At 45.8% G+C, this 27,450-nt stretch overlaps 2 protein-coding genes across 5 annotated transcripts in view; one reads left to right on the top strand and one right to left on the bottom strand.

Annotated features, from left to right (window-relative positions):
• Nucleotides 1-13,643, bottom strand: part of Zcchc17 (zinc finger CCHC-type containing 17) — a 43,010-nt gene extending 29,367 nt beyond the window's left edge. Inside the window, exons 1-3 of one of the 4 annotated variants that reach the window (XM_021159455.3) lie at nt 13,557-13,643; nt 7,893-8,013; nt 3,020-3,077 (exon numbers count right to left, since the gene is read on the bottom strand). In XM_021159455.3, the coding sequence (XP_021015114.1) occupies nt 3,020-3,077; nt 7,893-7,958 (124 nt within the window). In that variant the 5' untranslated portion in view covers nt 7,959-8,013; nt 13,557-13,643. Of the gene's footprint in view, nt 1-3,019; nt 3,078-4,514; nt 4,613-7,892; nt 8,014-13,556 lie in introns of those variants that run through there. The other 3 variants (XM_029476065.2, XM_021159456.3, XM_029476066.2) reach the window with 3 other exon arrangements.
• A 131-nt stretch (nt 13,644-13,774) lies between these two features.
• The window catches only part of Snrnp40 (small nuclear ribonucleoprotein U5 subunit 40), a 28,587-nt gene continuing 14,911 nt past the window's right edge, over nt 13,775-27,450 (top strand). The window contains exons 1-4 of the mRNA XM_021159454.3: nt 13,775-14,030; nt 16,311-16,440; nt 18,331-18,424; nt 21,190-21,355. Of these exons, the coding sequence (XP_021015113.2) occupies nt 13,887-14,030; nt 16,311-16,440; nt 18,331-18,424; nt 21,190-21,355 (534 nt within the window). The 5' untranslated portion in view covers nt 13,775-13,886. The remainder of the gene's footprint in view (nt 14,031-16,310; nt 16,441-18,330; nt 18,425-21,189; nt 21,356-27,450) is intronic.

Here is a 27,450-nt window from a genome sequence, read left to right as displayed (position 1 = left end):
AAACTAGCATCTCCCTGAATGAAAGGCGTTACGTTCTGATCAGACCACAGTTAACTCATTGCTCAGAACTCCAAGGCGGAACCTAATGATATCCCCCTTTAGAGAGAAGCTAGACACTGCAGGGGTGTCAACTACTCGGTTATCCACCACACCTATGCAAGATGCTAGGATTAGAGCTCCCAGATTCTACCTAATTATTTGGCTTCCTGAGCTCTCGCTGTGAGTCTGCCACAGCTGTCAGCTGACAGATCCACTTGTTAGCTGTCAGCCACTATCACAGGCATTATCTGACAGGGAACAACTACGAGCAGGTGACAACTGACTGCTGAAAGGTAGCAGGCTTTTCATCTCCACACTGTCCCCAAAGTGTCACATAAATGCCCACACGAAATTGGTACCAGCAGCCATAGCGCATACACTAACAAGAAGATCTGTCTTTAGGCAGGAAGAGGTGTGGGTTCTGAGGGTGGGGTGAACTCCACCTCCCCAAGTCCCAGCCAACATAAAACTCGGAACTTAATTACAGACTGCTGCCTGCCAGCTTGAAAACCACAGGCAAGCCACTTAGTGCAAGGATGAAATGCACCACACAGTTGTCGCCAAGGCTAATGGCACAGTGTTATAAGCCACAGATCGGTACAGCTTTCTGACAGAAAAAGCTATGAAAGACTCCAAAAAGTGAAAAATCCCTTCCTCTGTATGCCCTTCTCTCAGCAAGCCAACTCACCACAGGAGGCCACTGGGGGGAGTTTGTTCTATAGTCTCTGAACAGACAGTCATTTAAAATACAGAGACACAGTACATACTTTCTATAAGGGTAAGTAAGGGCACACACGTACCGCATGAATGCTCTATGACTGGTTTTTAAATTCTTATTATTTTAGAGTCTTCCCATGTCAGTAAACCAAGATCTGCTTGTTTGCTTTTTTTGTGTGTGGTTTACTTTATATTTTTGAGACATGGTGTACTGCCTAGTTTTGTGTCAACTTGACACAGGCTGGGGTTATCACAGAGCAAGGAGCTTCAGTTGAGGAAATGCCTTCAAGAGATCCAGCTGTTGGGCATTTTCTCAATTAGTGATCAAGGGTGGAGGGTCTCTTGTGGGTGGTGCCATCCCTGGGCTGGTAGTCTTGGATTCCATTAGAGAACAACCTGAGCAAGCCAGGGGAAGCAAGCCAGTAAGGAACATCCCTCCATGGCCTCTGCATCAGCTCCTGGTTTCTGACCTGCTTGAGTTCCAGTTCTGACTTCCTTTGGTGATGAACAGCAATGTGGAAGTGTAAGCTGAATAAACCCTTTCCTCCCCAACTTGCTTCTTGGTCATGATGTTTGTGCAGGAATAGAAACCCTAAGACGCATGGTCTCTTACTAGATTGCTTTGGAGGGCCAGGAAGTCACTGAGATCCCCCTGCCTGTGTTTCCTGAGTGCTAAAATGAAAAGTGTATGCTACCGGGAGCTGGTGAGATGGCTCAATGGTTAAGAGCACTGGCTGGGCAGGGCAGTGGTGGCGCATACCTTTAATCCCAGCACTTGGGAGACAGAGGCAGGCGGATTTCTGAGTTCAAGGCCAGCCTGGGCTAGAGTGAGTTCCAGGGCAGCCAGGGCTACACAGAGAAACCCTATCTTGAAAAACAAAAAAAAACAAAAACAAAAAAACAAAACAAAAACAAAAACCCAAGAGCACAGGCTGCTCTTCTGGAGGTCATGGGTTTGAATCCCAGCAATCACATGGTGGCTCAGTCATCCAGGATGAGAAACAAATAAAAAAGAGCCTGTTGGCCAGAGCAAAGGAGAAAAGGTGGGGGGTTGGGGGGAGGAAAATAAAGAAAAAAAGAAGAAAGAAAAAGTGTATGCTACCATGCCCAGCTTTTAGTTTTCACTGGCTTGCTCTTATTATCTGTTTTTACTAACTATGGGTGTCAAGGACATACACGTGCAGGTCTGAGAACTTGCAAGAGTAAATTCTCTCCTTCTACCACAGAGGGTCAGCATTTTGAACTCGGGTCCTCTGACTTGGTGGCAGGTGCCTGTATGCACTGAGTCTGTTTTGGTTTCTGTGGCAGGGTCTCATGGCCTGAGCTGGTCTCACAATCACAATACTCCCATCATGGACCCCAGAGAGCTGGAACTAAAGACATAAGCCATGACATGCAGCTTTGTTTCAGATCCTAAAATTCCTTCTTTCAACCACTGGGTCCTCCCCAGCTCCACGTTCAGCGCCCTGCCTTAGTCTCTCCTGTGGAATGCTCCACTGTCCACGTCCAGAGCCTCTTTCTTTTCCTCATCTTATAGTCTGTGAGACCAACCTACTCTTCCAGGTGTACACGTGCATGCAGGAGCCACAGCAGGACAGCGGGTGTCTCCCTCCAGCACCCTCTGATGCCCTGCTGTGAAGCAGTGTCTCTTACTGAACAGGACAGTCGTGCTTTAGGCTGGGTTGGCTGGCCAGTGAGCTCTCGGGGTCCACTGTCTCTGCCCTCCAGTGCTGGGGTTACAATGTACCCAGTGCTGGGGTTACAATGTATCCAGTGCTGGGGTTACAATGTATGTGGTGCCTGGCTGTTTATGTGGGTGCTGGGGATTGAGCTCAACTCCTCAAGCTCTCAGGGCCATCTCCTTAGCTCCTCTGTTGTGGTGGTGGCTTTAAGTTTTTGAGACAGTCTCACCATGTAGTCTTTGACTGTTCATCAACTTGTGGCATCCCTCCTTCCTCTGCTTCCTGGGTGCTGAGGTACATACAAGCCTGAGCCACCACATACTGCTAAAATGCTTCTTCAGTCTCCTTTAAAAACACACATCAATCAGTGCCCAGTTACTAGAGGCCGGTAATCCTAAGATCAAGGCCCGGGCACTGTGCACATACACAGGTGCATGCACATAAAACTCTCTATCCCTACTGCTACACCGAGAACAAAGTAAAGTAAACAAGCAACTATCTGGAAAATGTAGGTCCTAGAGGGAGGATGTGGGGCCAGTGAGTGCGGTGGAAGTGCTGAATTCCCCATTAAGGGCTCCCACCTTGCTTCCGACAGCCTGGGATTTTGATAAAAGCTCCATAGTCTGTCACCATAGCAACCTATAAAGACAAAATAAAAAATCAATGTTGCACAACCGAGAATCAATCTTTTCTCTTTATTGTTTTTGACAGAGGATCTCAGGCAATGCAGGCGGGCCTCCAATTCACTGTGTAGGCAAGGCTGACCATGAAGTTAAACTATATTCTTTCCAGAGCCACCGTGAAGAAAGGGTTATAACCCTAAAATTCTACTGTCTTGAGAAACAAGCCATGGGAAAGTAAGGATAAAACAGTTTCAAAAAAACCAAAACAACAACAACAACAAAACAATCCAAAACCAGTACAATTAAGAGAGTACAACAAGGTGGAGCCAGAGGGCTTTAAGAAAGATAGTAAAGGGGCCGGAGACTTTCCTTCTTTAGATAAGAGCCTGCGTTGGCCCTGAAACTTGCTCTCCTCATAATGTGAATGATGAACCCGAGGCTCAGAACTCCCTCTTGTTCTTACAGAAGACTCAGGTTCAGTGCCCAGTACCCACACAGTGGCTCATAGCCATACATAACTGTCTATACCTCCAGTTCCTGGAGACTCAGTGCCCTCTTCAGGCCTCCAAGGGTACTGCACGCCTGTAGTGCATAGGCACACATGCAAAGGGAAGCAACCATACACATAAAATAAGGATAAATATTTTTTTAAAGGCAAGAAAAGGCGTTAGACCAGACGTTAGCAACGAGCTGGCCCAGTCAGGCCCAGCAGTGCACACCTGCATGACCAGCATGGGGGAGGGGAGGCAGGGAAGAAGGCATGGAGCAGAAAGCATGCCTTGAGTCCATGATTACTAGCAGAGTGGAATTCTGTCTCAAAATCAACAAAGACTTTAGCTGGTCTAACCCTCTCATCTTTTCAAATGAAACGAGTGAAGGCCAGAGATACCAAGGACTTACCCCAGCTCACAAAGTAATTTGTTCCGTGTGAAAATGGTCCCAGATGAAAAGGTATTTCCTTTTTTATTTTAAATTATATTTATTTATTTTATGAATTAGTGTTTGCCTGCATATATGTATGTGCACTATACACATGCCTGTTGACTAGAAAGGTCAGAAAGGACACTGGATGGCCTAGAACCGGAGTTATAGATAGTTATGTGCCACCATGTGGGTACCAACTGAAGAACCTGTGTCCTCTGTAAGAGCAGCAAATACTCTTAACCACTGGGTCATCTTTCCAGCCCCAAGTCCTCCCATTTTTAATAAAAACAAAAGCAAATGTCTTCCTCCTGTCTCAGCTAAAGCACTCTGACATTGCTCTCGGATTCTGAAAGACAAGTTGAGCAACCTCACACTGGCATTATTAAGGAGCACAGTTATCGGAAAAAACTTAACAGCAGCATCCAGAAGTTATGGCCCAAACCACCTTGCTGCTGTAAATTAAGACAAAATAACTTCTCAGTCCTGAGACCCCAGGGCCGCATTATCGTCTTTAGAGGCTATAACAGACCTTAATTTTGCTTCTCCCAAAGGGACAGGTTAATGAGCTTCAGAAAGAAGCGTTCGAGCCTTCAGTGAAGCAAGGTGCTCTTGCCGCCTTCCAGCACCAGGTGTCTCCACCTCTGTGTCTCCTAGGGTGTCGTCAGAGTGGAAATTAACAGGATGGCACCTGCCGCAGATAAGCACACAGTCTTCCTGGGGTCCCAAGAATAATCACTCAAATGACTCAGGAGGATGAGGGGTGGGGGAAGAAATTCAGTCATTATCTCAACAGAAACTCGGGCCTTGGGTAAAATGACTTTCCTTCTTTAGATAAGAGCCTGCGTTGGCCCTGAAACTTGCTCTCCTCATAATGTGAATGATGAACCCGAGGCTCAGAACTCCCGGTCCCGCGTTGGAGAGCAGTGCATTCAGGCACAGAGCATTCTTTAATCTGACTCCAGCAGTATTTCTACCATCACTGATTACCCTCCGGCATTTCCCTTGTCTGTGGTGAATCTAAGACAAGCCCTAGCTCCCACTGCTATCCTTTACACCCCTGCCATGTTTAATAGACACTGGCAGCAAGATCTCAGAGGACAAGAAGAAAATGGATCTCATCTGCTCAGTCACTGCACACTGCCACCATCCCTGTTATGCCCGTTAAGAGATGAATCCTAGAATTCCAGCTGGACCGGTTTCTTCAAGGACAAGTCACACTATCAGCCTGAGGGACAGCTGTATTCCATTATTTATGTAGCAGCTATGTATGCCAGATACCAAGCCAGAGAGTAGGAAATAAAAACAACTTTTAAAAAACAGACGCCTCCTGAGAGGTGACGACGGCTCACACCTTTAGTCTCAGCACTAATGAGGCAGAGGCAAGGAAATCTCTCTGAGATGGGAGGCCAGCCTGGTCTACAGAGCTAGCTCTAGAACAGTCAGGGCTACACACAGAATTCCTGTCTCAAAAAGGAAAAAGTAAAGCCTAAGCTGTGTGTAAAATAAACTGGATTTCCAAGATAGTGCATTCCAAGCAGTTAGCAAAGTCAGACTGCTACTGCGGCCAACGCTGGAGCAGAAGCATCGTACACCCTGACCTAGCAGCCCTCTCCACTGCCGCTCACTTAAAACATCCTCTGATGTGGCTTCCGGCTCCTTCATATGTCAGTGTGATCCTGCAATCAATCCCAGCTAGATTTTGGAGACAGCAGACTTGGAAGATTTAGAACACAGCCTGGTCATTTGTTAACCACTGGGTGATTACTGGGCCTGAGAAGAGCCTTCTTACCCGCCAAAAGAAGTTACTCATATGGATAATTCATAACCCTCGGTGTGAGTGTGGTGAGTGTGTGTGTCTGTCAAGCTCTCGAGCACTCCTCACACACTAACACACTTTAGAAGCTTAATCTTTTTTTTTCTTAAGTTTGTTTCAAGTTTGTTTTTAGATGGGGGCTTACTGTGTAGCTCTGGCTGGCCTAAACCTTACGATGCACACCAGGCCCATCTTGCACTCAGAGAATAGACTGCCTCTACTTCCCAAAGGCTGGGATGAACACCTGGCCATTGTTTTCAATCTTAATGTAAACTGGTCCTCCATGTAAATATTAGCTGATAAACTCATTCTGTAGACCAGGCTGAACTCAAACTCACAGATCCACCTGCCTCTGCCTCCCAGGGGACTAAAGGTGTAAACTTTTCTTTTAATTGGTTTGTTCAAGACAGGCTATCACTCAGTAGCCCAGGCTAGCCTAAACAGATAGGATCCCCTTGCCTGCAATTGTCAAGTTACAGTCAGCAGACTCGAAGCATGCACTGACATCACGCACCAGTGTGTCTGGAGAACCTTACACCGGGTGCTGCTGAAAAAGCATCAGGACTCTGAAGTTCTTCAGCACTCTGGAGGTAGTAGGAAGGGAAGCACAAGTTCCAAGCTGGCCTGGACTACACAAAGACTTCTAGACTGTCTAGACTGTTGTCAACATGGCCCAAGCTAGAGTCATCTGGGAAAAAGGAACCTCAACTGAGAAAATGCCCTCACCAGACTGGCCTGTAGGGGCATTTTCTTGATTAATGATTGATGTGGAGTGCCCATCCTACTATGGGTGGTGCCACGCTTAGGCAGGCAGTCCTGAGTCCTATAAGAAAGCAGGTTAAGCAAGCCCAGGGGAACACACCAAAAGCAGCCTTCTTCCCCGGCCTCTGCTTCAGTTCCTATTTCCAGGCTCCTACCTTGACTCTCTGCCCTGACTTCGTTACGGCCTGTGATGTAGAAGTAAAATAAACCCTTTCCTCCCCAAGGTTCCTCTCAAACACGAAGAAAAACTTCAAGGCTGGATGTGTTGATGACACACACACCTTTAACCCAGGAGACAGAGGTAGGTGGATTTCTTTGAGTTTGAGGCCAATTTGGTCTAAATAGTGAGTTCTAGGCCAGCCAGGACTACAAAGTGAGACCCTACCTCAAAAAATTTTTTTGAAAAGCTGTGAAGTTCTGTCTCCCCTCAGATCATGTTTCATAATGATAGCCCATAAAAACATACATTAGGCCAAGTGTAGGAGTTCATGCTTGTAATTCCCAGCATGGGGAAGGCTGATACCTAAGTACTGCTGATACTTGAGGCCAAGGCTTGACTACAGAGTAACTTTGGAACCAGACTAGGCCCGGACTAGACTTTGGAACCAGAGTGAGGCCCGGCTTCAAAATTAAGCAAACACAGAGCTGTCAAGTGGCTTAGCAGGCAGAGCTTGCCTCCAAGCCTGACAGCCTGAGCTGAACTCCTAATCCTCCTGCCTCCATCTCCGCAGTGCTAGGATTACAGGCTCACAGCACCACACCCTGTTTTTGTGGTGCTCGGGACAGAACCCAAGGACCTCCCGCATGCTGGGCGGTCACTCTTCCAACTGAGCCACATTCCGAGCCATAACTTGTTTTGGAATGATATTCTGGGTACAGAGCGATGAACAGATTGGAGAGGGGCTGCAATAGAAGCAGGCAATTCCAGTCAGAGCCAAGCGAGAGATGCAGACTACAGGGTAGTGAAGGCATGAATCAGCACGTAGACTGGAGGTATGATGAGGACTCTCGAGGGAGGTAAAGAGGAAAGGGCAACAGCGAACCAAAGGATGAAATCAAGTGCCATGACCAGAGTTCTAGCTTTGGCAACAAATAGATAGCGATTCCTTCTGCTAAAATGACAAAAAGACTGGTAAAGAGACCCATTTTGTGAAAAAAAGAGAAAAAGTTTAAAATGTAAGGTAGAGATGCTGTGAGGTGTCGAGTGAGTTCACAGAGGTCTGTGGCCTAGAGAAGGTCCGTGACAGCCTCTAGTGGAGTAACCCCAGACGCTCTCCTCCCTCAGACGCTTCCACACTCTCTAAAAGGGAAGTTTCAAAGCGCAAAACATACCTCTCCTTGAAAAATAGTATACAGTGCAGGCAAGTTCTCCATGGTCTCAGGCCTTCCTGAATTCATCCTTAACAGTCTACGGCTCCTCCATCTCTCTTCCGCTAAAGCTAATTCAAACGTCCTTTCAGAAAGAAACAACAATTAGAGAGACATCTGTATTAAAGAAGGAGGGGCTGGGGATATGGCTCAGTCATAGAATGCCTACTGTGTAAGCATGAGTTCAGATCCATACAAATCCAGGCGCAGTGGCAGGAGTCTGTAACCACAGTGGGAGGGGCAGCGACAGACGGATCCCAAGTCAGACCGGATAGCCTCGTGGGTGACTGTGTTTCAAAAGGTAAAGAGGCCAGGCCTGGTGATGCGCACCTTTAACCACAGCACTCCGAAGGCAGAGAAGGTGGATCTCTGTGAGTTCCAGGTCATCCCCATGATAGCCCAAGACACACAGTGAGACCCAGTCTCAAACAAACTCCACAAAGGGAAGGCGAAGAGTGATCAAGGAGGACACTGAACATCCACCTCTGGCCTCCAACATGCCCACACACGCATGTACACCCGTGCACACACATATATGAACACATATATAACACATACAAATAAGGAAATAATGACTGGGTTTGGGTATGGAGGTCATGGCAGAGGTTGTCTAGCATGCAGCATGACCCCCCCAAGGTTATCCCCAGAAACATGCAGACAGGCCATGGGTAACCTCCCAAAAGTAATAATGTCAGGCCTCACAATGGACTATCATCTCATCTCAGCATTCTAACTGTGGGACATCTGGGAACCTGGATGCCACTTCTTTGTGACTTGTTACTTACCCAATCACTAGTACTCTTAGTCTGCGCAGGGGATTTGGTTATTTGGCTAGTTCATCTGGGATGCTGCCGTTGCTTTTAATTTTACTTACATTTATTTGTGTCTACGGTGTATGGGCATGCCTGTATATTGGTGTGCATGAGGGCACTCCATCTTTTTCCCTTGACACAGGATCTCTCACTAACCTGGAGCTAGCCAGGCAGTCAGCAAGCACTAGTGAACCCTGTTCCCTCCACCACAGCCCTGGATTCATACACACAAGTAACTATGGCTTTCTATGTGGACTCTGGGGTTTTGAACTCAGGCCCGCACACCTCCTGCACAGCAAGTATCTTTACTGGATGAACCATCTTCCTAGCCTAGTTTTGTGGGGTGTTTTTGAGGCTAGAGTTTTCCTGTGTAGTTCAGGTTACCCTTGAGCTTGTGAAGATCTTCCTGCATCCGCCTCCTCAGTGCTGGGATGACAGGCATGTGCAACCATGCTTGGCTTTGCTTAGGGTCAGTTTTGTTTGTTTATGATAATGGATATCAAATCTAGAACCTGGTACATGTTAAGCAAGACTTGGTGACAGAACTGCATGACTGTTTTGACATGTGGTCTCACTGTATTGCCCAGTTCTAGACCCCTGCTGAACTGAGATGAAGTGATTTTCCTGCCTTACTGTCCTGAATCACTACTCCAGTGGCATCATCCCTGCGCAGTGCTCACTCCTTTTATCACTACTGCTGTTACTCATTTGTCATGCAATGACTTTGGAAAGAAAGGGTACGTGTGCCTAGATCTCAGAAATATCAGAAAGAGAGGTCTCAGGCCAGATGAGCCACAAGCTAGCCAAGGTTATACAATGAGACCTTGTAAGAATGGTAAGAAGACAACATTTACCAAGCATTTACTATGTCCAGGTACAATGCTGTGTAGGGGACATAAAATATAGCTTCTATTCTTATGTACATTAATGATGAACAGCTTCTAGGAGTCAGATCACTAGGCTTATGCTAAAAACCTAGCAATGGAGCTGGGTGTAATGACCTCTGCCTGTATTACCAACAATCCCTGCACTTAGGAAACAGTCGTGAGTTTGAGGCTAGCCTGGGGTACACAGAAAGTCTGAGGCCTATGATTGGGGATATAGCTTAGTTATAGAAAGCCTAGCATGCCTGAGTACTCAGGTTGGGGAGAAAGAACAGAAAGTTTGAAGATAGCCTGAAATGCACAGTGAGATACACACACACACACACACACACACACACACACAGACCTAGCAACAGTAGAATTTGATCCCAGAGTCTAATGCTCCTGGCCAGGCCTGAAAAACATCAACAACAGAAGTCTTAGCTGGGTACTGGTGTTGTACTCCATTGATCTGAGCACTCAGGAGGCAGAGACAGGCAGATCTGAGTTCAAGGCCAGCCTGGTCTACAGAGCAAGTTCCAGGACAGCCAGAGCTGCACAGACAAACCCTATCTTGAACCCCCTCCCCCTAAAAAGTGAGGCTGAGACAGGTAGATCTCTGAGTTTGAGACCAGCTTAGTCTACACAGTGAGTTCCTAGCCAATCAAAGTTATATAGTAAAAAAAGGAATTTCTCTTTCTTTATTTGTGTATGTGTGTGTGCGCGTGCGCATATGTGCCACTATAAGCTAGAAGAGAGCGCCAGAAGATCCCCTGGAATTGGAGCTAAAATTGGTTGTGACTACTCAATGTGGGTGCTGGGAACTGAACCCTGGTCCTTTGAAAGAGCAGCAAGAAGTCTTAATGGCTGAGTGTTTCTCCAACTTTTCTATGTGCTTTTAATTTTAAATGCACACCTTTCTATGTGCTTTTAATTTTAAATGCTGGTGAGAAGGCTCAGTCACAAAGACTTGCTTTGTAATATGAGAACGCGTTTCCATCTCCAGCACCCAAGTATAAAAACTGGGCCCAGATGTGCAGGCTCATAATCTCAGCGTTGCAGAGGCAGTGACTTGAGAATCCCTGGGGCCAGGTAGCCAATAAATCTAATGGAAGCGGTGAGCATCAGGTTTAGTGAGAGATAATATCTTAATAAGTAAAGTGGAGAACAACAGAAAAATACAATGTCAATCTCTCATCTCCATACATGTGCATATATGCACACCTGCACACAGGAACATGTACACAGGATAGAGGCTGATCTGCCCATTCTAGAGAAATGACTGAGTGCCCCCCTCTCCTATTTCCCAGCCATGCGGTTTCATCTCCAGACTTTCCCTTCTTTTGCCCAGCCTCACATGGCCGAACAGGTGTTATTAATTTGAACTTCATGGTTCTATTATGAGGCCTTTACTAATCACCACCACACTTAAGAAGTTAATTAGCCAAGTATAGAATCTATAATAGCACTGGAACACCCAAAATGTGGGCAGACATCCCAGTTCCTCTCCACACACATTAGTCATGGAAATACACAAAGTGGCTCCTTGCAGAATTAGGCTGTTAAAGCTTCAGCAGGTTAAAGCACCACTCTTCCAGCAGATTCGGGTTCTATTCCCAGCACCCACATGGTGGCTCATAACAGTATGTAACTCCAGTCCCAGAGGATCTGATGCCTTCTTCTGGCCTCCTTCAGTACCAGGCTAATACACAGTATACATACATACATTCAATCAAAGCATTCATACACATAAAATAATAATTCTAAATAAACCTAAATAAAATTAAGAAGAGCAATATCTAATAACACCCACCCCCAATCTCTCTCAAGACAGATTCTCTGTCTCGAGAACACTATGGAAAACACAGACTAGTTTTGAACTCACAGAGATCCACCTGCCTTTGCCTCCTGAGTGCTGGGATTAAAGTAGAACACCACTCCGCCCTGCCTTTTTTTTTTTTCATTTGTTCTACCCACAGAACAGAGGCCTTAAGCAATTTTAAAATTCTTATTTGGTGGAAGAGGTCTTCTTGCAGTGCTAAGGACGGAAACCAGAGGTCACATCCCCAGGCCCTGGCTCTGTGAGCTAGAATCTCACTATGCAAGGGCTAGAGAGAGGTGGCTCAGAGGTTGAGAGCACTTGTTTCTTTTTGTGATGGTTTGTATATTCTTGGCCCAGAGAGTGGCCCTATTAGGAGGTGTGGCCTTGTTGGGATAGGTGTGGCCTTGCTGGAGGAAGTCACTGTAGGGGTGGGCTTGGACACTCCTCCTAGCTGCCAGAGAGATTCAATCTAGAAGATGAGGAGGATATTGAACTCTCAGCTACTCCTGCACCATGCCTGCCCTGATACTGATGTACCAAACCTCTAAGCCTGTAAGCCAGCCCCAACTAAATGGTGGCTTTATAAGAGTTGCCTCAGACATGGATGGTGTCTGTTCACAGCAATAAAACCCTAACTAAGACACGCTTACAAAGGACTTGGGGTTAGAGTTTCTAGCACTCCCATGGTAGTTCACATGCTAGCACTGGGCATTCCTAAGGGACAAATACATACATGCACCCGGGAGGCAGAGACAAGTGGATCTGAGTTCAAGGCCAGCCTGGTCTATAGAGTGAGTTCCAGGAGCTCCAGTTACATATTGAGACCCTGTCTTAGGGGGAGGGGGGCGGGGAAGAGGATGAAACAATGTGTCACGCTAGCAGCCTGATATGGGTTGAAAATCCCAATGTTGCCCAGGCTAGCTTTGCTTTTGAGACCTCCTGTCTCAGCCTCCAGTGTTGGGACTAAGAGCATCATGCAATCTACCACCAAATCCTGTCCAATTTACTCCCCTGCTATCTCAAGATACTGTTAAACCTGTCTTCAGTCACAGTTCCAGCTTGGCTCTCACTGGCATTGCTGATCAGAACTACTGTTCATGCTCCCGAAATGGTCTACTTACTCCCAGTAAAACTCTTATCTCTCTCCAATCTCATCACACCACTAAGCCTGAGGGATCAAGTCCTCTTCTGCTCCACATTCTGGAGGAGAGAGAAAACTTTCGCTGGCTTCCTATTAATTTTAAAGTAAAAGCTTCAACTTCCTGCAAATCTTCATGACTTCCAGGTTCATCCCATACCATTCTCACTTAAGCTAGGGCTTGCTCGCTCTCATGCTCGCTTTCTCTCTCCCCACACACACCGGCTCTTTGTGTTTCCGTCATCTTTTCAACTGATAGAACCTGCTGTTCTGTGCAGAACGTTCTCTCTTCCCCTAATTAGAACCGTCCCATCAGATAGGAACCGCTCAGACGTCTTTTCCTTTAAAAAGCCTTCAAGCTTATATTAGTAACTCACAGCATGAGGCATCGCTTGTTTAGATAGTCTTCCGATCAACTGGTTTTTGTTTAACATCAAATTTGTTTAACACGTTTCCCACACTCTGGGGTAGAGGACCATATTTCTTCAAGAATGACCCCCAAACGCACTGCACAATAAATATCATTTGAACCACTTTCGAGAAGACCTGGCACGCAAGCATGATTATTCTATTTCTCAACTAAACTGTGCTTTGGAAGAACCATCTGATACTTTCCTCATCACTGGCTGTCTCGGGGACATAAATTAAAGCCCTTTAAAAAGACGGCTAAATCGGTGACAACAACTAAGTCCGCCGCCTCAGCCAAGTCCGGCACTGAAGCCTGAGGGCCAGGACTCGGGCCAGCACAGAGCTGGACGCAGAATTGGCATCCTGCAGAGCAGCTGTCAAGGGATAGCGGCCTGAGGGTTCGAGTCCTGGAGCCAGAGATGCCAAAGCTCCGCTCCAGCCTACTAAGGGACTTCTCTTTCCGGCGACACCCCCTGCCACCCCATGCTGCTAAGGCTGATAGCTGAAAATGGCAGGCTCAGGCCTATCACCGCCTCGCACCTTCCAGATTGGAACAGCCACCCGCCTGATTCCCCACACACTCACTCCGCGTCCGCGCCTAGCAGGACAGCCGCTTCATAGCTAGGAACGCCAAACCTGCTCCGCTCGTTCTCACCCACAATGCACTGCGCGCCCGAGGGGGCGGGGGAGAACGCCAGCTCCGCGACCCAATCCCAGAGTTGCCTTCTCGTGACGTCATCGGAATGGGACCAATCACAAGAGTGTATTCAGAGGGCGTTGCAGAAGGAAATGTTGGAAGCCAATTGGTTGCTCCTCTCCGGAAGTTCTGGAGGAAGAACTCAGTTGGAGCCAATTGTGCGGCGCCTCCGGTCGGCGGCGCGGTTAGTGGCGGCGCCGAGGAGAGTGGCTTCCGCCATGATCGAGCAGCAGAAGCGTAAGGGCCCGGAGCTACCCCTGGTTCCCGTCAAGCGGCCGCGACATGAGTTGCTGTTGGGAGCGGCAGGAGCCGGCCCCGGAGCCGGGCCGCAGCAGGCGACTCCGGGGGCATTGCTGCAGGCGGTAAGTGGGGAGGCATCCCGCCTTTGGCCCTCCGCCCCTCTTCCTACGGATGGTGTCGCCTCTGAGGGAACGGAAAGACAGTGAGCCTGAAGTTAAAATAGGCCTCGGTGAAGGTGCCTGGTGTTCTGTGTGTGGTTCATACGTGTTTCGCTAGTAGACGCCTGTTTTCAGCCCTTCAGTGGCATTGAATCATTTAAAACCTTGGCCTCAAAATCAAGACCCAAGCTTCCGCATCCTAAATCTTCAGGGGTTTAGCATAAAAGAAACATTCAGGAAAGTTTGCAGAGTGGACGAATGAATGAGAGGGGAGGCAATGGAAATGAATGATAGCTCGCTTTACTACCTGGTACAACTTCTTTCTTTCTCTGCATTTATAATTGTAATTAACACTCGTTGGATGTTATCTTGGATGTTTTACGTGTGAAATTTCCGTTAACCATGACTGGAAGAAGCTGTTACTTTGCAAATAGGGAAGGCAAACTTTTTTGTATCCAGAAGATCCATGGCTCCAAGCCATCGTAGGCTATTTATTATGGCAAAATCCTGTTGAAAGAGAGAAGAGAACTGTGTAACCATGATCTTTTTTTTTACCTTCTTGTTAAAACTGTTTTTATGTCATCTGACATCACTGCAGGTAGAGCTTAATTTAGTATTCCTGGTTTTTGTCTTTGAACCAAGGATTGGTTATTAATCCAGTAGCCAGGGGAATCATGGAAATATTAAGTCACATGGTATACTCTGCTGAAAACAGTATGTTGGCTTTCTATTGTGCGTTTTTTTAAAAAATCAAATTCTCTGTAATAATCCCCCTCCTTACCTTGTTCACCTACCAGCTTTCTGGCCTGTCACTTGGCTCAAGACACCGACCTATAATGTTCTTTCTTTGGTGCATTTGCTGGAATGTTCTTTTAAATGCCCACATGGTCAGCTGTTTGCTCTTTCAAATCTTTGCTCAGACACCAGGTTTTCAGAGGGGCTTTCCTGACCACTGTGTTTCAAGTTGGAGTGTCCTGTAATCTGGAACCCATACTGTTTCTTCCCATGGCACACAGCACTGGGTGGCTCTGTTTGCCTTTCTCTCACTTTCCACTAGAATGCAAGGTCTACTGTTTTACTGAGTGCTGTTTTCTCCAGTGCCTAGATATATTAGGCGTGTGTGTGAGTGTGTGTGTGTGTGTGTGTGTGTGTGTGTGTGTGTCATATGTGGGGAGGGGGGACTCAGTGGCCAGAAAAGAATGTTGGATCCTCTGACCCTAAAGTTACAGCCCTTGAAAGCTGCCCATTGTGGATGCTGGGAACTGGACTTGGGTCCTTTAGAAGAGCAGTAAGTGCTCTTAACCACTGAGCCATCTCTTTAGCCAACATGTGACACTTTTTGAATAAATATATTGGATGAGTATGATCTTGGTACATTATTTGCATTTGTGGATATATCAAAATGAAACCCATCGCTTATAGATAGTACGTGATAATAAAAATAAGTAAGTCTGCCGGAATCTGCTAAAGAGATCTCAGGATTATTGGTAGTACAGTTTTTCCTATTTAATGAGTAAGATTGCCTAGGCTTATTCTCCAAGATCATAATCAAATCTACTTTGCTAAGCCTGGCAGGCACAATGATACACACTTGTACTTAGGAGGACTGAAAATTTTAAGACCATCCTGGGCTACATATTAAGACCCTGCTCATTCCCCCAAAATCTATTTTGCATAATAAGCTGTAACCATATAAGGTTTTTCAGAGGCTAGCAGGGTGAACTTGAGACAGGAAAATGGTGACCAAAATGAAGAATGTTCCTGTACTCCCAGGGCTTCATCTCTCTGGGGAAAAAGAAAGGTGTAAGCAATGATGTGAGAGAGGGAAGTTCAGGTAGTGATGGGGCTTTGACCATGCGCGAGCCCTGGAGCTAGTGGAGTACTGGTGTGGGGAGGTGGGGAGGTACCTCACTCAAAGTAGTTTAGTTTGAGTGATGAAAGACAGACTCTGAGGAGGAAATATTTAAAAGATACAAAATAAGGACGGTCTCTTGTGAAAGATATCTTTCTATGTTAAGATCCTTAAGCATAAGTGGATTCAACATGATCAAGCAGTCAGAAGTCGTCTGTGGAACAGAAACAGCCTTAGGGAGGAGAGGGCACATTGGGCATAGGCTGGACTGTCCAAGGGATTGTCAGAGAGTTCTGTGAGCAGGGGTGCTATCCCTGACCCAGATGAGATGCGCTGCCCCAGCTTTCCTTTGCCTGTGGACAATGGCTGCCTCACACTTGTCTTTGGTTTAGGGACCGCCAAGGTGTTCTTCCCTTCAAGCTCCAATCATGCTGCTCTCGGGACACGAGGGGGAAGTGTACTGCTGCAAGTTTCACCCCAATGGATCCACCCTGGCTTCTGCAGGATTTGACCGGCTAATACGTAAGGCACAATTTTTGAACTGGAGTTGCTTACGGCTCTCTGCTAATAATGATCTCTTTAATTTTGAGTGCCATAGAAGTCCTCAGACATCAGTCTAAATTGGCAAGTTAAACTACAATCATGCTAAAGCAGGGCATGTGTAAAATAAAAGGAAGGAAATGTACTAATTGGAAAGTAGGTTGCTTTGGTTGGACTTATATATTCTTCTTTGCTCTCTTTCTCTTCTTCCCCTCCCTCCCCTCCTCCACTCTCCTTCTGTCATGCTTATGTAGCCCAGGCTGACCTTAAACTGGCTATGTAGTCAGAATGACTTGAATTTCTAATCCTCCTGCCTCTGCCTCCCAAGTGTTGGAATTACAGGCCCATGCTACCAAGAGCGCATATATATAATTTTTTAAAGATGTATTTATCTTTTATTTATATGAGGACACTGCAGCTGTCTTCAGACACACACTAGAAAAGTGCATCAGATCCCATTACAGATGGTTGTGAGCCACCAAGTGGTTGCTGGGAATTGAACTCAGGTCCTCTGGAAGAGCAGTCAGTGCTCTTAACTGCTGAGCCATCTCTCCAGCCCTCATGGGGACAACTCTTGAGCTGATTTAGCAAGAGCATCAGTTTGGCTTTAATGGGTGAATCTGAGTTCAAAGCCAGCCTGGTCTACCGAGGGAGTTCCAGATCAGTCAGGTCTACAGAGAGAAACCCTGCCTCAAACAAACAAAACAAAAAACCAAAAAAATCAAGCTGGAGAGATGGCTCAGCAGTTAAGAGCACTGGTTGCTCTTTCAGGGGTCCTGAGTTCAATTCCCAGCATCCACACGGCAGCTCACAACCATCTGTAACTCCTCTTCCAGGTGATCTGACACCCTTACACAGACTTATTTGCAGTTAAATCACCAGTATACATAAAATAAAAGTCAACTATTTATAAAGCTAAAGAACAACAACAACAAAGACTTTTTACTGCTCTTTCGGAAGACCTAAGTTCAGTTCCCAGTACCTGACATCACAACTATCTGTAATACAGTTCCAAGGCATACACACACACACACATATCTGATTACTACGGCTATGTTCTGACTGTCCCTCCACTTTCATATACATCAGTAAATAATAAATATTTTAAAGAATAAGTAGAAATGAAGCAGAGGTACTATACCCTAACAGCCCTCTTTTCAGACGCTTTGTAGATTCAGAGCATATAAGAAAAGGTACCAACTTTTAAGAAATTAAAGCTTAAGGGGCTGGAATAATACCTCAGCAGGTAGTGCAGATATTGCTCTTGTAGAGGGCCCAGGTTCAGTTCCCACTAGCTACATGGTGGCTTGCATTCGTCTGTAACTCCTGTTCCAGGGAATCCAACTCCCTCTTTTGGCCTTCATAGTGTTCAGACATGCATGTGGTGCATATACATACTCGCAAGCAAAATACATAAAATAAAATAAGCAGATCTTGTCTAATAAGGCTGAGAAAACCCTGAGTTTAGTTTTCAGAACCCGTATAAAGTATAAAGCCAGGTAAGGTGGCGTGTGCTTGTACTCTCAGCTCTGGGGAGGTGGACAGGTAGATCTAGGGCCCATCAGCTAGCCAGCCTAGTCTGCTTGCCAAGTTCCTGACCTTGAAAGATGGTACCTGATGGACAATACCGAAAGTTGTCCTCTGTCTTCTGTTCCCGTGAGATTATTTTCTTCCACACCTGCGTGCATGCGCGCACGGACACACACACACACACACACACACACACACACACACACACAGGCTGTAGTGTCAGGAAAACCGATCTAATTGATGAACTAGTATTGTGCCATGGGTGTATAATTTCAAAAAGACTTCGGGTATTTTCCAAGTAAGGTTTTTCTGGCTGCTGATGGCTTTCCGTGTCTTCCTCAGTGTTGTGGAACGTCTATGGAGACTGTGATAATTATGCTACGTTGAAGGGACACAGTGGAGCAGTGATGGAGCTGCACTATAACACAGATGGCAGGTGAGTGAGTGGCCCGCAGCTGAAGTGACAGCTGCTTCCCACAGTATTGCTTAGCAGCCTTTACACGTCAGCCCTGAGCTCTGTTGCTTGGGAATCGTTCTCAGAAACTGGTACGTATTAGCGGGGCACAGTGTTGTAATCCTGTAATGTCAGACTGAGAAAGCTAAGGCAGGAGAAGCACAGTTTGAGGCCCACAGGGGCGATGCAGTGTATACTTAAGAGCACATCACCATTTTCTCCCACTCACCAGTGCTCAGGGCAGTCCGTTTATGAGACATAAAGCAAATGTAATTTGAAATAGCTCTTTACGTTTTTATTGCCTGGTATTGTGGCACATGTCAGCTCTCAGGAGGCAAAGGCAGGTGCGTCTCTGAGTTTGAGGCCAGCTTGGTCTATAGAGTTTTAGGGCAGCCAGAGCTACCTTTTATCTGTTATTGTGTGTGCTGCTGATGTTTCTGAGAGTGGGGTGCATGGATGCAGGTCAGGACGGCTTTGGGGCGCTAGTTTTCTTTGTTTGCCTTTATGTGAGTTCTAGGAATCAAACTGGCAAATGCCTCCATCTGCTAAGAGATTCAGAGGGTTGAAGTTAACTATTGTTATCATGAAAGTAATAAACAAAAAATTAAAATAAAAAAAAAGCAAATAGGGGCCTGGTAAGATGGCTCAGTGGGTGAAAGCATTGACTGCCCTTCCAAAGGTCCTGAGTTCAAATCCCTAGTTACCACATGGTGGCTCACAACCATCTGTAATGAGACCTGATGCCCTCTTCTGGGGTGTCTGAAGACAGCTACAGTGTACTCATATATAATAAATAAATAAATCTTTTTTTTTAAGCAAATTTTCCACATTTTACCTCTCCAAAGATAATTATATTATAAATTTTTCTGAAGTTCTTTTCTACCAAAATTGTTGAGTTTTGACATATTAGGGGTTGTGTGTGTGTGTGGAGAGAGAGAGAGAGAGAGAGAGAGAGAGAGAGAGAGAGAGAGAGAGAGAGAGAAGCCAGTTTGGGGCGTTGGTTCTTAGTTTCTAAAACATGAGCACGGAGATCAGGCTTGGTAGTGGGTACCTTTACCTCTGATCCATCTCACCAACCCATGATCTTTTCTTTCCTTTTTAATTATTATTTTTACCTGTCCATAGCCCTGTGTTCCAAGATAGATAGACATTATACTAATAGCATATGATGGCATTTTGGAGGTAGGGTGTGTCTGTGCCCATACATAAGGACAAAAGGACATCAGGTGTCCTGATTTACTGTTCTGTACATTTCTCTCTCTCTCTGTCTCTCTCTGTCTCTCTTGCCTTGGCTGTCCTGGAACTCACTTTGTTGACCAGGCTGGCCTCGAACTCAGAAATCTGCCTGCCTCTGCCTCCTAAGTGCTGGGATTAAAGGCACGCCTGGCTTTCTTTTTCTTTCTTTCCCTTTTTTTTTTTTTGGTCATTACTCTTGAGACCAGTTCTCTCCCTGAGTCTAGAGCTGAACTGGTGAGCAGCAAGCCCCAGTGGTTCTCTCCTGTCTCTGCAGAGCTCTGTCAGAGAGCTAGGGTTGCAAGTATGTATGGCCATACTCAGTGATTATGTGGAGATTTGAACTCTGGTCCTCATACCGGCTAAGCCATCTCCATCTCCACGGCCCCTGTTTTTTCTCTCTGAATCAAAGTCTTGGTCATTTACTCGGTCTGATCTTAAATTTGCCATCCTTCTGCCTCGACTCCTGAATAACTGGAACTGGGAGTGTATGACACTGCACCTGGCCTGTTTCACATTTCTGATCTCAAACTTCACAATGTTGCATTTATTACATTGTGAATTAAGAACACATTCTAAGGAGCTGGAGGGATAGTTTAGAGGCTAAGAGCACTTGCTGCTCTTGCTGAGGACTCAGGTTCAGTTCCCAGCACCCACATTCTTGTCAACAACCCTAAGTAACTTCAGTTTCAGAGCATCCAGTGCTCTCTTCAGGCCTATAGGCACTGCACACACATGGCACACACTTAAAAGCAACATACCCATTGGCATAAAATAGAAAGAAATGATTTTTTTCTTCAGCATTATAATTGTGCGTACTCCATTCCCAGGTCTTGGGGTGGTGATGGGGCAGGAACGTCTTGAGTTCAAGACCTGCCTGGGCTACATAGCATGGTCCTGTCTCGGAGAAAGAGAGAGCAGTGTGAGATCAACTTTAACATAGAAATCATTCCCAGAGACAGAACAAAGAATTGGAGTTACTCACCTATTAAATCTAGAATTACCACAGTCAGCCTCACCGTAACCACAGCAGGTGGTGCTTAAATACTTCATCTTAGAGGGCCTTGTATCCATATGTATCTCAAAAGGGGGAAAAGGTGAGTTGATAAACCTCTGTATTGTTCCTGTGGTGTGGATCAGCCTGCTACAGAATCTAGAAGGTGAATAGGATGAGGCATACTGTGGTCATGAGCTAAAGTCACAGTGCAGCAGGCAGTGAGCTGAAAGAACCTGACACGTTTTGGTTGGGGGAGGAGAGAGATGACTTTTGCCTCTTTTTTTTCTCTCTCTCTCTCTTGAGATTTATCTTTTTATGCATTTAGGTGTTTGCCCTTCATGTATGTCTGTATACCACATGCATGCAGTACTTATAGAGGCCAAAAGAGAGCATCAGTTACAACCGGTTTTGGGTCATTGTGTGTGTCCTGGGAAACCAACTCAGGTCCTCTAGAAATGCAGCCAGTGCTCTTGACTACTCCGGTCTCTTGTTGTCTTATTTTGTGTTCTCTTTCTAGCATGCTCTTCTCAGCATCGACAGACAAAACTGTGGCGGTGTGGGATAGTGAAACTGGGGAGAGAGTGAAAAGGCTAAAGGGGCATACTTCCTTTGTGAACTCCTGTTACCCAGCCAGGCGGGGCCCCCAACTTGTCTGCACTGGCAGTGACGATGGTACAGTTAAGGTGGGTATTATTTTTCTGTGTCACTCGCTGTCTAAGGTGGCATAATGTAATCTCTATCCTGTCTTCCTGCCAGTATTCCAAAGCACGCTTAAAATTTCCTAATTAAAATACTACTCTGCAGAATTCTATGGAATATATTGCTACTTCTCTGCAGAATTCTATAGAATATATTGCTACTTGGAATCAATGGGCTTTGTGGATCTGACTCATGGCTCAGTGATAAACTGTGTGACTTTGAGCAGCTCACTCTCCAAGCATTACAGTCTTAGTCTTTTTAGTTCGTTGGGGTTTTGTTTGTTTGTTTTGGGGTGTTGTTGTTGTTGTTGTTGTTTGGTTTTGTTTGTGGTTTCTTTTGGAGACAGGATTTCTCTGTCTACTCTGTGTAGATAGGCTGTCCTGGGACTCATTCTGTAGACCAGTCTGGCCTCATGCACCACCACTGCCTTGTGGACTTTGTTAACCCTTTGAACTTTATTAGTAGCAATATAAGTGCTTACAAGGTTCTTGTGAAATTACAGATATCTAAAAGAGGTCAGCAAATGATCTCAGTCACCTACTTATGCAGATCATTTAGTTGGATGGTTGCCAAACTGTGTGTGTTAGGATCACCTGAAGAACCTACTAAAAATACCCAGAGTAGAACTGGTGTACTGGCCAACCTCGGCTACATAGTGAGACAGTCTCAAAAGACAGTTAATAACACTAACACACCCAGAGTGGTGGGGAAAGTCAGAATGGTCATCCTGAGCTGTCTAGCCAGACTCTGTCTCAAGAAAAAGAACTCAACAAATGAATCACAAGTAAGCAAAAATTAATCAGAACCTGGTTCAGTGAGTCTAAAATGGCCATGAAAATATTTAAAATGTTACCCCACTGAAATTTTAGAACCCACTGATCTTATGCAGCATGCTCATTTTACAGACGAAAAAAATGGGGCCTAGAAATAGGAAGGGGGAAAAACAACAATCAAGATCTCTCCAGGCATGCTGCTTCCTAATACCAACTGAACCATGCGCTTCTCTGTGCCACTTTCATGCCTGTGTCTCCTGATACCATGTCCACACCATGCACACACGCGCGCACACACACACACACACACATGCTACTACTCCCCCTTCTCTGGCTGCCATGTCCTGGCCCCTTACTTTTTATTTTATTTTTTAAGATACACCTATTTTGTATGTGTGGATGTGTGTGGATTTTATTTGTCTGCATGTTTCTATGTGGACAACATGTATGCCTCGTCCTCCATAAGAACAGTAAGTACGGGGCTTGAGAGCTGGCTTGCCAGTCAAGAGCACTTGCTGTTCTTGTACAGGGCCCAGGTTTGATTCCCACATGGTGGCTCACAGCCCTCTGTGACTCCAGTTCTACGAGATCAGGTGCCTTCTGACCTCTGCTGGCACTTGAGACAGAATCTCAATAAGTTGTCCAGTTCAGCCCTGAACACCTTCTGTAGCCCAGGCTAGCCTTGAACTGCAGCATTTTAAGTAGTTGAGACCATAGGCCTGTCTTAATTAAAAGTTTCTATTGCTGGGATGAAACACCATGACCAAAAGTGTGCCCTTTGTCCTCATGTTTAAGTGTATAATTACTGTGTATGTCTGTGTGTGCCAAGTCCATGCCGTAGATCCACAGCGATCAGAAGGCATTGCACCCCCTGCAACTGGGATTACAAATGGTTGTGAACCGCCATGTGGGTGCAGGGACTCAAACCCAGGTCCTCCTCAGTAGCAAAAAGTGCTCTTACCTGCTGAGCCATCTCCCCAGCCCCATCAAAGTAATATTTTGTAATATGGGTAACATCTCATGTCACTTAAAGATTCTGCTTTTGCATAGTTTTTTATTTTAAATTTATTTGAAGACATGAAACTTTTTTTGTTATGGGAATGGGCTCTTGGGATAGGGTCTCACTAGATGGTAAGGAGGTCAGATCAGTGTGGCTGGGAGGAGGGCCCTCCTAAGGACAACAAAGTGGGGAAGGCAAAGAGTTGAAGGGAAAGTGGGAAATTGGCTACATGCACAGAGCCAGATCAAATATGTAAAAATATTTAGAATCACAAAAAGATATCTCACTCTCAAGAAAATGGAGTTTTTGGTACAAAAAAAAGGGAGAGAAAATTAAAACGAGTCCTGTGGTACTTATGTTCAAATACGATCAGTGTGAACTCTCATTTTCTTTCTGTAAGTTGGTAACCTTAATTGGGTTCTTATTGAGAATAAGCATTTTTGGATAAGAGACAGTACTCCAGAGGGATCAGTGTGAGAACTCCCAGTCTGCTGGGGAGTGAGTGTAGCGCTGAGGAGATAGTGCAAGTGGTGTGGATCTTGCCCTGGGTTTGATCCCTAGTACTGCGTGAATTAGGTTCGGTGCACACTGTAATCCCAGAGCGGGAGCAGTGAACACGTGAGGATCGGAATTTAAAAGTTACCATCAGCTACTTGGCAAACTTGAGGCCAGCCTAGCCATTTTTTGAAAATACAAACAAAAAGGATGTAACTCTATGGGTGTGCAGGCATCTATATTCTGAAGTAAACACATATTGCCCAGCTTTAGAAGAAACCTTAGGAGCAACAAGACCCTACTTGACGTAATGACGTGCTGACAATCACCCAGGGCCTTCTAGCATTTTATTTTTGTTTTTCAAGACAGGGTTTCTCTGTATTGCTCTAGCTGTTCTAGAACTTGCTCTGTGGAGTACACTGGTCTTAAACTGAGGCCTGCCTCTGCCTCCTGAGTACTAGTATTAAAGGTGATCGGGAAGCTGAGCAGTGGTGGTGCCCAGCACTTGGGAGGCAGAGGCAGGCGGATTTCTGAGTTCGAAGCCAGCCTGGTCTACAGAGTAAGTTCCAGGACAGCCAGGACTACACAGAGAAACCCTGTCTCCAAAAAAAAAAAAAAAAAAGTGATCGAGAGCTTCACACACCTGGCTTGCTTATTTATTCATTCATGCATTTGTTTATTTTAAAGTTGTGTCTTTATCTTTAAATACCATTTGCCAATAAACAAAACTTGGGCTCTTAGATTAGACCTAGTCAGGGAAAGTGCTTTAAGATGAGCCTAGGAGCTGGAGAGAAGACTCAGCCATTAAAGGCTAGCACTGTAGCCTAGCGGCCGAAAATACAGGATGGGCCTAGAATACCTTGTACTAGCATTTCTAGGCGAGGAGTGCATCTGAATGTTACTAGTAATGAGGCAGAGCTGTGACCGTTTGTATTAACATGATAAAGGTTTCTGTGATGGCCACCAAAGAGAACAAGTCTTCTGTCTCACTGAGGCAACACCAAACCAGTCAAATGCAGAGAGGGAGATTTCTGTGGTCTTCAGAAGTGCTGGGGCCACAAAAGTCAAAGAAAATCTGAGAGAGAGAAAAGCCATGACAAATTTGACACATAATTCCAAGCTGACTTTTAAGGGGGTGGGGTGGCAGCATTGTTAATGGTTAAGCTTGAACAGCGTTTGTCAACTTAATTTCTTCATTTTGATGGCACATTGAGGAAACGTCTTTGGGACAAGCACTAGGGTGTGTTCAGGAGGATAGGGCATTAATTAGGTCAGCAGCTTGCTCTAAATGATTTTAGGGGAAAAAAGGGAAAAAGTTTTTACAACTTTTTAGTAAGCTTGTGATTATTTCAAGATTTTTTTAATCAAACTTTAAGTTGCTACCATACGTTTTAGGTTAAAGGCAGATTGGTGCCGGGCGTTGGGGCCACGCTCCTGTAATCCCAGAGACAGGAGGCTGAGGCAAGAAAATGGTGAGTTTCAGACTAGCCTGGGCTCCAGAGGAAATCCCTGCCACAAAGAAAGGGGAGGGAGGAATAAGGGATAAAGATTATTTTGATCTGTGTAAACATTTTCTGTTGAAACAAAGATTGAAGAAAGGTTCGCCTCTCTGGGAACTCAAGGCCTTGGCTTCTAAGCCAAGGAGTCTGGACTTTTCTGGAGGATTATACATACAGCTAATGTCTGTAGGAAAACTAGGAAGTACTGTTTTCTATGGATTTTTTTTTTTTTGAGATAAACTTAAATTCACCCTGAAATCTTATACAGTAAGAGCAAGACTCGGTCTGTGACTCAGTGTAGAGACCGTGCCTGGCATACACAGAGGTATCTAGTATTTAAGTAAAGGAAATAAAAACTAAAGTGACTGATACCCAAACATTTCATCATCTCCCAAGAAACCCCAACCCCTTTAAGAAGTCGCTTCTGTTTCCATCCTATATTCAACTCCCGGCTACTGCCATTGGATCTAATTGCCTGTTCTGGGCGTTTCCTACAACTAAAATGAGACCAAGCTACAATCTTAGTGTCAGGGGAAGATCTCAAATTTGAGGCCAGCCTTGGCTGTCTTTCTGTACAGTGTGATCTATGATGGCTGTAACAAATGACCTGTGATAGCTGAACCTTTGGATTCTAATGAGTGAGCTTATTAAATACAGAAAAAGCAAACGGAAAAGAAGAAACAGCATGTAACAGACATCCTCGAATCAGTTCATAATGGCCATCAGAGACCTGAGGTGGCCTGCCTGAGAAAGAGACAAGGGAAATCATCAAATCCAAGCTCACATGACGGCCCTGCAGCAGTGGACTGGGGAAGTTGAGGCAGTCTGCTGGAGTTCATCCTGAGTGTTCTCCTACGGCTGAGCTTCTGGTTCCCACGATGGGCATTTTTATACCATGGGATAAACAGTAGTGACCCTGTTGGCATTGGTTACCTTCTCGATGTCCTCAAGGCACAGGATCGGTCCTCTTAGCTGCCTGCTATCTCTCCATCTCCACATTACAGAGCCAGCTTGACTCAGGATGGGGATTTGGAGGAGACAACAGAAGAGTCCTCCGTTTCTGGAGTCCACTTACCCCAAGCACACTGCAGTGTACCAATGTAATTTACATGACAGCTACATGGTACAGCAGACTCATCATCTTTTCCAGGCTAAGAAAACATGGTTTTTGTGCAAGCATGGTGAGCAGAGCTCAGACACCCACCTCGAAGTGAGAAAGATGCTGAGCCTGGTGGCCTGCTGTAATCCCAGTGCACTGGCAGCAGAGACAGGAATCCATAGGACAGGCTGGCTTGCCAGACTAGCTGAAGTGACGAGCTTTGGGCTTAGAGACCCCACCTCAGTGTGTAAGGTGGAAAGGCACCCAGTGTCAGTGTTCAGCTTGTGCATAAGTGCTTGTGCACTACAAACACGTATACAAAGACCTTGTTTCAGCTGAGTGTGGTCTTCCACTTCTCTGGTCATGCTGCTTGGGAATGGAGCAGAAGGAGAAGGGATTCTTGGCTTTTTTTGTTTAGTTTTTTGAGGCAGGGTTCTACCGTGTACAGAAGCCCCACCTCCCTGTGTAAGCCTCTTGGGTGCTAGGATTAGAGATGTCTGTGGTGAGACTGAGTCTGCACTTTGTGACCAGGCTGGCCTCCAAGTTCAGATGACCGTACTGCGTACTACAGTGCCTGGCACTTTTGGCTGTGGTTAGTTAGTTGATTGGTTTCAAGACAGACTTACGCCGGGCGTGGTGGCACACGCCTTTAATCCCAGCACTTGGGAGGCAGAGGCAGGTGGATTTCTGAGTTCGAGGCCAGCCTGGTCTACAAAGTGAGTTCCAGGACAGCCAGGGCTATACAGAGAAACCCTGTCTCGAAAAACCAAAAAAAAAAAAAAAAAAGACAGACTTACTGTGTGGTCCAGACTGGCTTGAGATTGGAAGTGCTCTGCCTCCCTCAGCCTCCACAGTGCTGAGCTGTAAGCATGCTGCACTGTCCTGTGTGTGTTTGTTTTTCCCACATAGGGCTTCTCTGTGTAGCCCTGGCTGTCCTGGAAACTCACTCAGTAGATCAGGCTAGCTTCAAACTAAGATCCGCCTGCCTCTAGCCCGCAACCCTGGAGTGCTGGGATTAAAGACACGCACCTCTACTACCCAGCCCAGTCTGTTTTTATTAAAGTAGCTGTCCTGCTGGGCATGCTAGCCTGGGCTATGGGATGAGTTCCAGGTTAGCCAAAGCTACATAGTGAAACCCTGTCCCCAAAAAACTAAAATAAAAATAAAATCATGATCATAGTATCTTTTTTGTTAGGTTTTGTTTGTTGCTTTT

Source organism: Mus caroli, unplaced genomic scaffold (assembly GCF_978045245.1).
Source record: "Mus caroli unplaced genomic scaffold, Mus_caroli_1 scaffold_6, whole genome shotgun sequence".
NCBI lineage: Eukaryota > Metazoa > Chordata > Mammalia > Rodentia > Muridae > Mus > Mus caroli.
This window is presented reverse-complemented; position numbering and strand designations above follow the sequence as displayed.